Source organism: Hyla sarda, chromosome 11 (assembly GCF_029499605.1).
Source record: "Hyla sarda isolate aHylSar1 chromosome 11, aHylSar1.hap1, whole genome shotgun sequence".
Classification (NCBI taxonomy): Eukaryota; Metazoa; Chordata; class Amphibia; order Anura; family Hylidae; genus Hyla; species Hyla sarda.
The window spans coordinates 98,217,574-98,231,442 of NC_079199.1; the positions used below are offsets into that span (position 1 = coordinate 98,217,574).

Here is a 13,869-nt window from a genome sequence, read left to right on the forward strand (position 1 = left end):
TTGAGCTGTAAGTGCAACATTAGATCCTACTACTCATCGTAAGATGTCATCAACCTGACATGGGCTGACATAATACTCAATTTTTTGGGAAACTTTTAGGGAAGTGGCAAGTCTGGAAGCAATGGAAGCCGGGTCAGGAATGGATCAGTAGGAAATGTGTGCAGATTGATTTAGAAGACAGAACATTTATCAGAACCTTCTAGAGTATGCTATACAAGGGTATGAATTACTGTAAAGAGTGCACCCCACAAGGTCAGTATACATGTATATAACAAATTTTATTAGGTATCACATTAAGAATGCAAAAAAGACAAAAAGGGCTAAAATCACTTACAAAGCTCAAAATCGAGCAACCTCTACAACATGGGAGAGGGGCCATGAACCCCCTTCTCACCAAAGTCCCGTCTCTCTATAAAAAGATGTTATGGCTGCCAAGTAGTGGTGCTGACTGAAAAAATAATAATGCACATGCATTATTATTTTTTCAGTCAGCACCACTACTTGGCAGCTATAACATCTTATTATAGAGGGACGGGACTTTGGTGAGAAGGGGGTTCATGGCCCCTCTCCCATGTTGTAGAGGTTGCTCGATTTAGAGCTTTTTAAGTGATTTTAGCCCTTTTTGTCTTTTTTGCATTCTTAATGTGATACCTAATAAAATTTGTTATATACATGTATACTGACCTTGTGGGGTGCACTCTTTACAGTAATTCTTACCCTTGTATAGCAAGTTTTTTGCTTACTGAGCAGTAGCACCCGTGTTATGATTTGGTGAGCCCCCCTCTTTTTGTACTAACCTTCTAGAGTATGTGAACACGCTCAGACATCTGACGTTGCGTAGACGATGTATTTGTAAAAGCCTCGATTATGTCCTCGGCAGCCACCATACAGCCAACTCCGCAGATCCCTCTGGGTTCATACATAAGGCTAGGATCACACCACGGAATTTCTGAGCGGAAAGAAATTCCACTCGGACATTCCGGTGCGGCAGAATCCCAGAATCCACAGCGGCGTGTTGCTTTCTAAATTTGACTCTTCTTCTCTGCCGAGAGGAGCCGGAAGATAATGAAACTGGACCCTGACCCTTCTCTTCCCACCAACTGTCGGTGTAGGGTGAAGAGTCTTCATACATGTTAAATGGTATGGACTATATATTGCAATCTTTAGATTGCAGATACTTATCAGTGCTATACATATGTATAGCACTGATCAGTATTATCTGTGATCTATGTCTCTGGTCTGCTCGATGGCAGACCAGAGAAGAAGGCCTCATTAGGGAATTAGTAGGCAGTTAATGAGACCTGCGGCCAAGCTATCAAAACCGCTGAAATGCCATGATCTATAATGATCATGGCATCTGAGGGGTTAATGGCAGACATCAGCGCAATCGCTGATGTCCGCTGTTACCAGCGGGTCCTGGCTGCTAAAAGCAGGTAGAACCTCTGGTCTATGATGCTAACTCAGCTCCTGCACTAGCGTCATAGCCGTGACATAGACTCAAGGCGTACAGGCACGTCCAGGTGCGCCAAGTCCAAGGCATACCTGTACGCCCTGCGTTGTCTAATGGTTAAGCCATTCCCAGGGCCGGCTCTGCCTATAGGCAGAGCGCCCTCTGCTGGGAAGCGCCTCTCTGCCTGTCACAAGAAAGTTACAAAACCAGCATTGGAACCACTCACTCAGCCATCAGCATGAGGAGGAGGTTTGTTACAGTGTGTCACCCCAGTAGTAAGGTGATTACATGAGGAGGAGGATTGTTACAGTGTGTCACCCCAGTAGTAAGGTGATTACATGAGGAGGTTTTTTACAGTGTGCCACCCCAGTAGTAAGGTGATTACATGAGGAGGAGGTTTGTTACAGTGTGTCACCCCAGTAGTAAGCTAATTACATGAGTAGGGGACTTGTTACAGTGTGTCACCCCAGTAGTAAGGAGATTACATGAGGAGGAGGATTGTTACAGTGTGTCACCCCAGTAGTAAGGTGATTACATGAGGAGGTTTGTTACAGTGTGCCACCCCAGTAGTAAGGTGATTACATGAGGAGGAGGTTTGTTACAGTGTGTCACCCCAGTAGTAAGCTAATTACATGAGTAGGGGACTTGTTACAGTGTGTCACCCCAGTAGTAAGGTGGGGCGTGTCAAAGGGCGGGCCAATGGGCAGAGTCAAGGGGCAAAAAACCTTGCACCAGCCCTGGCCATGCCCCCCGAAATTATCAGCGGAAAATTCCCTCAGCTGAAAAGGGCCATTTTCGGACGATAATTTTCGGTGACTGACATTTCGGTGCATCCCTAGTATTAAGCAACCAGGGTGGCTCTAACCGTTGCAAAATAACAACTATAAGCACGCCCAGCCAGCCGAAGGCAAACATCTCTGGTAATGTATAGTCCCAACGTCCCACAATGACAGTAAACCACCATACTCTCCCAGAGTTTGGGGGTTCCTATGCCTATAAGGATATGTGTGGTATTTAGCAACCAGGGTGCCTTCAGCTGTTGCAAAACGACAACTCCAAACATGCCCGGACAGTCAATGGCAGACATTTCTCTGGTCACATATGGTCCAAAGGTCTCACAATGCTAGACAGTGAACCACCATACTCTTCCAGAGTTTGGGGGTTCCTATACCTGTAAGTATATATGTGGTATTTAGCAAGCAGGTTGCCTCCAGCTGTTGCAAAACAACAACTCCGGGCATTTATTGTCTATGGAGCAAACATTCATGCAGGTGAGATTCTGGGCCTCAGAGGTCGGACCCCAAATGATAACACGTTTCCAAACCAGTGTGCCTCCAGCTGTTGCAAAACCACAACTCCCAGCATGCCCGGACAGCCAAAGGCTGTCCGGGCATGCTGGGAGTTGTAGTTTTGCAACAGCTGGAGGCAACCTGGTTGGTAAACACCGATGTAGATGATGTTTAGAACATTGAATGAACTGACACGGACAACGAGGGACCGAATTTTATGAATTTATATGTTATATAAAGTATAGGAGAAATACATGTGTCTGATACACCATGGGCGAACAGAAAGAATAAAAGGGTCACTGTACAGGTCATATAGGTGGGAGCGGTCAGAGGGCACGTGAGCTCGCTGTGGGCATGCTGGTTAGTGGCGCAGAGGTTAGTAGTGCGGCTGCTGCCATAGCCTTTTGCCGGTCTTTACTAGACATACATCAGAAGAGTCCCATTAATTTCCATGGCTGGGATAGTGCCCCATAACACTCAAGCGTCTACATTGTATTAACATAACCTCCCCTTATAGGTTCATATCGTTGTCTTATTATCTCTACAGCGTACATAGTCTTCCCAACATGGCGTCCATTCCTCACGATTTAATAGTAAGACTCCTTCTCCACCCATCCTGAAAGTAAAGAGAGAATTAGATATTATATTCTTGTATATAGGGGCCAGTATTATAGTAGTTATATTCTTGTATATAGGAGCAGTATTATAGTAGTTATATTCTTGTATATAGGAGCAGTATTATAGTGGTTATATTCTTGTATATAGGGGCAGTATTATAGTAGTTATATTTTGTATATAGGGGGCAGTATTATAGTAGTTATATTCTTGTATATAGGAGCAGTATTATAGTAGTTATATTCTTGTATATAGGGGCCAGTATTATAGTAGTTATATTCTTGTATATAGGAGCAGTATTATAGTAGTTATATTCTTGTATATAGGAGGCAGTATTATAGTAGTTATATTCTTGTATATAGGAGCAGTATTATAGTAGTTATATTCTTGTATATAGGGGGCAGTATTATAGTAGTTATATTCTTGTAAATAGGAGCAGTATTATAGTAGTTATATTCTTGTATATAGGAGGCAGTATTATAGTAGATATATTCTTGTATATAGGAGCAGTATTATAGTAGTTATATTCTTGTATATAGGAGCAGTATTATAGTAGTTATATTCTTGTACATAGGAGCAGTATTATAGTAGTTATATTCTTGTATATAGGAGCAGTATTATAGTAGTTATATTCTTGTATATAGGAGCAGTATTATAGTAGTTATATTCTTGTATATAGGAGGCAGTATTATAGTAGTTATATTCTTGTATATAGGAGCAGTATTATAGTAGTTATATTCTGGTATATAGGGGCAGTATTATAGTAGTTATATTATTGTATATAGGAGCAGTATTATAGTAGTTATATTCTTGTATATATGAGAAGTATTATAGTAGTTATATTCTTGTATATATGAGCAGTATTATAGTAGTTATATTCTGGTATATAGGGGCAGTATTATAGTAGTTATATTCTTGTATATAGGAGGCAGTATTATAGTAGTTATATTCTTGTATATAGGAGGCAGTATTATAGTAGTTATATTCTTGTATATAGGAGCAGTATTATAGTAGTTATATTTTGTATATAGGGGGCAGTATTATAGTAGTTATATTCTTGTATATAGGGGGCAGTATTATAGTAGTTATATTCTTGTAAATAGGAGCAGTATTATAGTAGTTATATTCTTGTATATAGGAGGCAGTATTATAGTAGATATATTCTTGTATATAGGAGCAGTATTATAGTAGTTATATTCTTGTATATAGGAACAGTATTATAGTAGTTATATTCTTGTACATAGGAGCAGTATTATAGTAGTTATATTCTTGTATATAGGAGCAGTATTATAGTAGTTATATTCTTGTATATAGGAGCAGTATTATAGTAGTTATATTCTTGTATATAGGAGGCAGTATTATAGTAGTTATATTCTTGTATATAGGAGCAGTATTATAGTAGTTATATTCTGGTTTATAGGGGCAGTATTAAAGTAGTTATATTATTGTATATAGGAGCAGTATTATAGTAGTTATATTCTTGTATATATGAGAAGTATTATAGTAGTTATATTCTTGTATATATGAGCAGTATTATAGTAGTTATATTCTGGTATATAGGGGCAGTATTATAGTAGTTATATTCTTGTATATAGGAGGCAGTATTATAGTAGTTATATTCTTGTATATAGGAGGCAGTATTATAGTAGTTATATTCTTGTATATAGGAGCAGTATTATAGTAGTTATATTTTGTATATAGGGGGCAGTATTATAGTAGTTATATTCTTGTATATAGGGGGCAGTATTATAGTAGTTATATTCTTGTAAATAGGAGCAGTATTATAGTAGTTATATTCTTGTATATAGGAGGCAGTATTATAGTAGATATATTCTTGTATATAGGAGCAGTATTATAGTAGTTATATTCTTGTATATAGGAGCAGTATTATAGTAGTTATATTCTTGTACATAGGAGCAGTATTATAGTAGTTATATTCTTGTATATAGGAGCAGTATTATAGTAGTTATATTCTTGTATATAGGAGCAGTATTATAGTAGTTATATTCTTGTATATAGGAGGCAATTTTTATTAGTAAAAAAAAAAAACAGAAATATTACAGTACATTCGACCACAAAAACTAAATGAAAACAATAATCACGTATTATATATCATACACTTGCATTAAAGAGAAAATAAATAAATAACAACACAAAAACATCATGAAGGTGAATATTATTCTATATGTACATTCCTCCATAATGAACGATTTTTCCCATCCTTCCTGACCTCCAAACATTTGATCCACCTCAGTTCTGACATGATCAGGTCCACTGCTCTCCTATCATGGAAGGGTCTTGTATATAGGAGGCAGTATTATAGTAGTTATATTCTTGTATATAGGAGCAGTATTATAGTAGTTATATTCTGGTTTATAGGGGCAGTATTATAGTAGTTATATTATTGTATATAGGAGCAGTATTATAGTAGTTACATTCTTGTATATATGAGAAGTATTATAGTAGTTATATTCTTGTATATATGAGCAGTATTATAGTAGTTATATTCTGGTATATAGGGGCAGTATTATAGTAGTTATATTCTTGTATATAGGAGGCAGTATTATAGTTGTTATACTCTTGTATATAGAAGCAGTATTATAGTAGTTATATTCTTGTACTGTATATAGGAGCAGTATTATAGTTGTTATATTCTTGTATATAGGAGCAGTATTATAGTAGTTATATTCTTGTATATAGAAGCAGTATTATAGTAGATATATTCTTGTATATAGGAGCAGTATTATAGTAGTTATATTCTTGTATATAGGAGCAGTATTATAGGAGCAGTATTATAGTTGTTATACTCTTGTATATAGAAGCAGTATTATAGTAGATATATTCTTGTATATAGGAGCAGTATTATAGTAGTTATATTCTTGTATATAGGAGCAGTATTATAGTAGTTATATTCTTGTATATAGGAGCAGTATTATAGTAGTTATATTCTTGTATATAGGAGGCAGTATTATAGTAGTTATATTCTTGTATATAGGAGCAGTATTATAGTAGTTATATTCTTTTATATAGGAGCAGTATTATAGTAGTTATATTCTTGTATATAGGAGCAGTATTATAGTAGTTATATTCTTGTATATAGGAGCAGTATTATAGTAGTTATATTCTTGTATATAGGAGGCAGTATTATAGTAGTTATATTCTTGTATATAGGAGCAGTATTATAGTAGTTATATTCTTGTATATTGGAGCAGTATTATAGTAGTTATATTCTTGTATATAGGAGCAGTATTATAGTAGTTATATTCTTGTATATAGGAGCAGTATTATAGTAGTTATATTCTTGTATATAGGAGCAGTATTATAGTAGTTATATTCTTGTATATAGGAGCAGTATTATAGTAGTTATATTCTTGTATATAGGAGCAGTATTATAGTAGTTATATTCTTGTATATAGGAGCAGTATTATAGTAGTTATATTCTTGTATATTGGAGCAGTATTATAGTAGTTATATTCTTGTATATAGAAGCAGTATTATAGTAGTTATATTCTTGTACATAGGAGCAGTATTATAGTAGTTATATTCTTGTATATAGGAGGCAGTATTATTGTAGTTATATTCTTGTATATAGGGGCAGTATTATAGTAGTTATATTCTTGTATATAGGAGCAGTATTATAGTAGTTATATTCTTGTATATAGGAGCAGTATTATAGTAGTTATATTCTTGTATATAGGAGCAGTATTATAGTAGTTATATTCTTGTATATAGGAGCAGTATTATAGTAGTTATATTCTTGTATATAGAAGCAGTATTATAGTAGTTATATTCTTGTATATAGGAGCAGTATTATAGTAGTTATATTCTTGTATATAGGAGCAGTATTATAGTAGTTATATTCTGGTATATAGGGGGGCAGTATTATAGTAGTTATATTCTTGTATATAGAAGCAGTATTATAGTAGTTATATTCTTGTATATAGGAGCAGTATTATAGTAGTTATATTCTTGTATATAGGAGCAGTATTATAGTAGTTATATTCTTGTATATAGGAGGCAGTATTATAGTAGTTATATTCTTGTACATAGGGAGCAGTAGTTAAATCCTTGTACATTGGCGGTATCTTTATATAGTGTATAGTGTATCAGACATCAGGCTATAACCCCCCTTTAATCTCTTTTAATGTCTTTCCTCTCCTACCTCCAGGGTCACGACGTAAGATCAATTTGCGGACTTCATCATACAAAAAGATGAGCAGACTGTACGGGAAGGCACAGAACCACCATGTCACCCTGCGGTAAAAAAAAAAAAAGACATAATACAAGACAACTCATCCTTTCAGCGTTACAAACTGGACACATTGTGAGGGCCCATGAGCTTAGGTCTCCACTGATATCCAAAAATACTAAGATGTGATTCTTTATCGATGGCTCATACTACCCCTTTGGGCTGTTTGTATATTCCAAAATTCTCCAAAATCAACCAAATCAAAAGTGGGCCCCTTAGTGAGGATCATGGTGACCTGTATGTGGGTCAACAAAGTATTTCATGGGACAAATGCGTTACTGTTTTTTTTTTAGATTGTTAGTACATTATGCAGCTGGCGCCATCTGCTGGATATTGAAAGTAGTGTTCACCCACTCTCCAGCTGGTGCAAAACTGCGATTCGCATTATAGTTGTTGTTAGTGTCGCCACCTTTCTTGCATAAAAAATACCGGCCATGCTAATTTGCATAATTAATTATATATGCGTGACATCACAGGGTACATATTTGCGGTGGGAAATTTTGTCCTATTCTGACCCCTATAACTTTTTTATTTCTCCTTATACGGGGCCTGTATGAGGGTCATTTTTTGCGCCCCGATCTGTAGTATTTAACAGGACCATTTTTGTTTTCATGAGACTTTTTGATCGCTTTTTTTTAATTAAATTCGGGAGTTGCAGTTAGTTACTAACTACAACTCCCAGCATGCCCTGATACAGCCTGTGGCTCAGCAGCTGCCCCAGACGAAAACTACAACTCCCAGCATGTTGGACTATATAGTAGTATATAGTATAGGTCAGTGTTTCCCAACCAGGGGTGCCTCCAGCTGTTGCAAAACTACAACTCCCAGCATGTTGGACTATACAGTAGTATATAGTATAGGTCAATGTTTTCCAACCAGGGGTGCCTCCAGCTGTTGCAAAACTACAACTCCCAACATGTTGGACTATATAGTAGTATATAGTATAGGTCAGTGTTTCCCAACCAGAGGTGCCTCCAGCTGTTGCAAAACTACAACTCACAGCATGTTGGACTATATTGTAGTATATAGTATAGGTCAGTGTTTCTCAACCGGGGTGCCTCCAGCTGTTGCAAAACTACAACTCCCACCATGTTGGACTACATAGTACTATATAGTATAGGTCAGTGTTTCCCAACCAGGGGTGCCTCCAGCTGTTGAAAAACTACAACTCCCAGCATGTTGGATTATATAGTAGTATATAGTATAGGTCAGTGTTTCCCAACCAGGGGTGCCTCCAGCTGTTGAAAAACTACAACTCCCAGCATGCCCGGACAGCCGTTGGCTGTCCGGGCATGCTGGGAGTTGTAGTTTTGCAACAGCTGGAGGCGCTCTGGTTGGGAAACACTGGTATAGGATATGGTGCAACATTCCAGGAGTTGGGGGATTGTTTGGATAAATACCGGCCATTGCATTGCCGGGATTTGTAATATAAAAATACCATCGGGGTGGCAGAGCTGCGGATCACTGACCTATATAATTACATATATATATATATATATATATATATATATATATATATATAAAACAGGCGCACTTGCATATAAGGCTGCCCGAATTTACTCTGTATATAAAGAGTTACTCATGATGTGTATCATTGCAAGCTCCGTGGATCAAATCCTATTAACATTATTGGAATTACTGGTGAACGTGATGCATGAAGAACGTCCCTGCTGACATCTTGTCAATGGCTTTGCTGATAAAACTGGCTGATAGCAGAGAGCAGCAGCTTTTCTTGCACCTTGGAATTACTCACTTTAGTGGATACATTCGAAGGGCAACATCCATTCCAGGGCAATAGGACAGGAACGCAGCCAGGGCGGTCTCCTCCAGGAGGCCGAATATCAGAATCTTGTTCCTAGGGGGCAATGAATATTACATTGAAGGGATTTGTATTTTGAGATAAGAACCATTAGGCACATCTAACCTGCCCAATATTCCTGGGCAGACCATAATGCCTCCCATTACAGCAGAACATTGCTGTAACCAACAGCTGGGTTACAGTCAATTCTCCGGAGCAGTGTTTTCCAAACAGTGTGCCTCCAGCGGTTGCAAAACTACAACTCCCAGCATGCCCAGACAGCCAAAGGCTCTCCGGGCATGCTGTGAATTGTCGTTTTGCAACAGCTGGAGACACATTGTGGCTTTATGGAGCAGAGTTTTCCCAACAATGTGTCCCCAGCTGTTGTAAAACGACAATTCCCAGCATGCCCGGAGAGCCTTTGGCCGTCTGGGCATGCTGGGAGTTGTAGTTTTGCAACAAAGTTTTTTTTTTAATCAAGGTAGTCTCAAGGTGATAGTCTTATATTGAGCAGTGTTTTGCGAACAGTGTGTCTCCAGCTGTTGCAAAATTACAATTCCCAGCGTGCCCGGAAAGCCTTTGGCTTTCTGGGCATGCTGGGAGTTGTAGTTTTGCAACAGGGTTTCTTATCAAGATGGTTTTATGGAACAGAGCTTTCCAAACATTGAGACCACCTTGATAAGAAGCCCTGTTGCAAAACTACAACACCCAGCATGCCCGGACAGCCTTTAGCTGTCTGGGCATGCTGGGAGTTGTAGTTTTGCAGTGTGTGGAGACACACTGTTTGCAAAACACTGCTCCATAGGACCGCCTTGAAACCACCTTGAGAAGAAACCCTGTTGCACAGCTCCAACTCCCAGCATGCCCGGGCATGCTGGGAGTTGTAGTTTTGCAACAGCTGAAGACACACTTGCAAAACACTGCTCCATAGGGCCACCTTGAGACCACCTTCTCATTTGACTCCCCTGGATCTTCACCCAAGAGTATTAAAGGGGTACTCAACTGGCTCCAGAAAGTTAAAAAGATTTGTAAATAACTTTTATTTAAAAAAATCTTAATCCTTCCTGTACTTAACAGCTGCTGAAGTTGAGCTGTTCTTTTCTGTCTGACCACAGTGCTCTCTGCTGGCATCTCTGTCCATATCAGGAACTGTCCAGAGCAGGAGAGGTTTGCTATGGGAATTTGCTCCTTCTCTGGACAGTTCCTGACACCAACAGAGGTGTCAGCAGAGAGCACTGTGGTCAGATAGAACAGAACTACACAACTTCAGCAGCTGATAAGTACTGGTAGGATTAAGATTTTTTTAATAGAAGTCATTTACAAATCTGTTTAACTTTCTCGACCCAGTTGATTTGAAAAAAACAAAACAAAAAAAAACTTCACTGGACTACCCCTTTAATATTAGGAACCATGGTATCCTTACTTCATTCCTTGCTGGAAGACGGAGTTCCTCCTAGTCTTACAGATGATCAGATCGGCCCATTGGACAACCACGATGCTGGCGAAGAACGCCGTGTGACAGGTGAACTCCACAACTTTCCGCTGCTCATAGGTCTGAAAAGAAGAACCATAAGATTGAGATTAAACACAGACTCTAGGACTATAACATGAGACTTGGTAGGCCCTAAAATCAACCATATGGTAACTGTGTAAAATGTTCTGTTGCTGTTGTAACTGCACCATCTAGTGGCCATTTGCTAGACTGTAGATCTTCACATTAGAAGTTTGACCCATATGGCAGCATCACTGGTACGTTCACACAACTCTCTAACAATATATATATATAACACAAAAGACAAATGAAGCGGCGCGCTCACCGTTCCTAGTTGTTGCCAGACAGGAAATCCTAGTCTGAGGACTGTTTGGGTCCTAGCAGGGAGGCGGTAGATGGATCCGGGGGGAGTTCAGACGTCGGGCCACGGACCGTATCACGTCCCTAGGGGTGTGATACGGTCCGTGGCCCGACATCTGAACTCCCCCCGGATCCATCTACCGCCTCCCTGCTAGGACCAATACGGTCCTCGGACTAGGATTTCCTGTCTGGCAACAACTAGGAACGGTGAGCGCGCCGCCTCATTTGTCTTTGTGGCTCCACCCTCATGTAGCCACACCCATGGCCAAGTGGGCTGCTTAGCCTAAAATGTCTATTTTGGTTCCTAGTTTGGCAATTTGATTCGGACCAGTCTTTAGCAGCGTCCAGCTGCTTTAGAATAATATTGTCCCAGCTGAAGGGATCAGTCTTGTCCTGGTAAGTATGTTGCTTAAAGGGGTACTCCCATGGAAAACTTTTTTTTTTTTTTTTAAATCAACTGGTGCCAGAAAGTTAAAAAGATTTGTAAATCACTTCTATTAAAAAATCTTAATCCTTCCATTACTTTTTAGGGGCTGTATACTAAAGAGAAATCCAAAAAAGAAATGCATTTCCTGTGATGTCCTGACCACAGTGCTCTCTGCTGACCTCTGCTGTCCATTTTAGGAACTGGAGAAAATCCCCACAGCAAACATATGCTTCTCTGGACAGTTCCTAAAATGGACAGCAGAGGTCAGCAGAGAGGACTGTGGTCAGGACATCACAGAAAATGCATTTCTTTTTGGGTTTCCCTTTAGTATACAGCCCCTAAAAAGTACTGGAAGGATTAAGATTTTTTTAATAGAAGTGATTTACAAATCTGTTTAACTTTCTGGCACCAGTTTATTTAAAAAAAAAAAAAAAAAGTTTTCCACGGGAGTACCCCTTTAAACTTTTTTCCAACCACATGCATGGCTGACCTGAAGAGTCTTTACTCACCCACTCCTGCCCATAACTGTCTTCTACAGCATTATTGGAGCGGTCGTCCCAGTCCAGACGGATGCCCACCAACCGCGAGGGCAGGAAACCGTTCTCTGCCAGGATTACGAAGTAGGTGAAGAACCCACCAAGGGCCTGGATCATACCTGTGGAGGTAACAGATGGTGATGAGGCAACGTATCCATATAGAGTACGAAGAGCAAAGCAAAATCTATTTCCAGCTTTCTGATTGGCTCATAAAGGGGACCTGTAGCAGACACCCAAAATATGAGATTGCATTATTACTTAATAGATTAAAGTGCCCTGATCACACACCTTTTTACAGTTTCTTGATATGTCCTCCTGTTCCTTAGATATGAGGGTTTATAATTTGTCTGACAATTTAGGGAATCAGTCAGATGGGCGGGGCATTATTTAATTAATGGGAATGAGGGGATAATGGGGGGGGGGGGGGTTAAACAGTCAGGGGGTGTTACTAGGCATACATGTCCCTCAATGTAAAATTTACCCCCCCCCCCCCCGACTGTATAATCCCGCCCATCACCTCATAGTCACGCCCATTATTAAAATTAATTTCACGCCCATTTTACTGATACCCTGAATTGTCAAACTATAAACTCGTGTTATCTCGGGAATGGAAGGACGTATCAAGAAACAGTAAAAAGGTGTGTGATCAGGGAATCCTAAACTATTTAATCACAATAAAATCAAAAATTTATTGGGTTGACCACAAGTCCTCTTTCAGCAACCTGTTTAGGTGTCATTCCCCTTTAGGTAGAGTTTCTTAATTTTGCCCATGCTGGTGATAGACTGCCTTTAAGCTTGTCTGGACCCCAGATCTAGAATCGAGATACTGCTTTTTCTCTTGTGACACGATCACCATAAGTGGAGTCTTTCCTGAGTGAATGCAGCGGCAGGATGCATGCTCAACCTTACTATTGGACTTCCAAAGATAGCCGAGCGCTGTATTTCCAATGACAGCCAAGCACTGTATTCTGACATTTTCAGCATTTCTTTAGCAAGGGAATGGAGCATTATTTTCGCATGCATGCTGCCGCTCCACTCATTCAGCGGACAAGAGATCTATATGCGTGTGCTTGGTGGGGGACCACCGCAGAGCACATACTTATCATTCACCCTGTGGATATGCAATGTTTTACTAGATGCATTTTTCAGTATTCCAAGTTGTCGGACATGATGAAAATTAAAGACCATATAGTAATATGGTTGTTTAAACATTTTTTTTAGATTTAATAAAGAAAACAACCCCTGAAAATCCCACCACTAGGGGTCCCCATACCTACTGGAACACTAACCAGTCCTGCAGCAGCATCAGGCTTGTCCATGAGTCATGGACAAGAGATGACTCATAGACAAGGCTGCATAAAAATTACATGTGTATGGTCAGGATTAGGTACTGAGTAACATATTTTATTTTGTGGGATCTGACAGATACACTTGAAGGGTTAATACCCCCTTTTATACAGTAATCCTGTTCTAGCACTTTGTACCTCCAGTGTAGCATTGTTCACAATAGTAATTCTTCTAAAACACATTCATTTTGAATTCAGCACAAAAATGCTTTCACCAGGCGCCTGTTTTCCCTGCCACTTTTATCTTCCAGCTCCGTCTCCAAAGCAGGGCCGGTTCTTCCTATAAGCCAATGAGGCGTCCACCTAT

At 39.3% G+C, this 13,869-nt stretch overlaps 1 protein-coding gene across 1 annotated transcript in view; it reads right to left on the reverse strand.

Annotated features, from left to right (window-relative positions):
* Window positions 1–2,947: 2,947 nt before the first annotated feature.
* LOC130295363 (sodium/potassium-transporting ATPase subunit alpha-2) overlaps window positions 2,948–13,869 on the reverse strand; it is a 65,515-nt gene continuing 54,593 nt past the window's right edge. The window contains exons 19-23 of the mRNA XM_056546040.1: window positions 12,190–12,335; window positions 10,825–10,955; window positions 9,357–9,458; window positions 7,517–7,608; window positions 2,948–3,355 (exon numbers count right to left, since the gene is read on the reverse strand). Coding sequence (XP_056402015.1) covers window positions 3,327–3,355; window positions 7,517–7,608; window positions 9,357–9,458; window positions 10,825–10,955; window positions 12,190–12,335 — 500 coding nt within the window. The 3' untranslated portion in view covers window positions 2,948–3,326. The remainder of the gene's footprint in view (window positions 3,356–7,516; window positions 7,609–9,356; window positions 9,459–10,824; window positions 10,956–12,189; window positions 12,336–13,869) is intronic.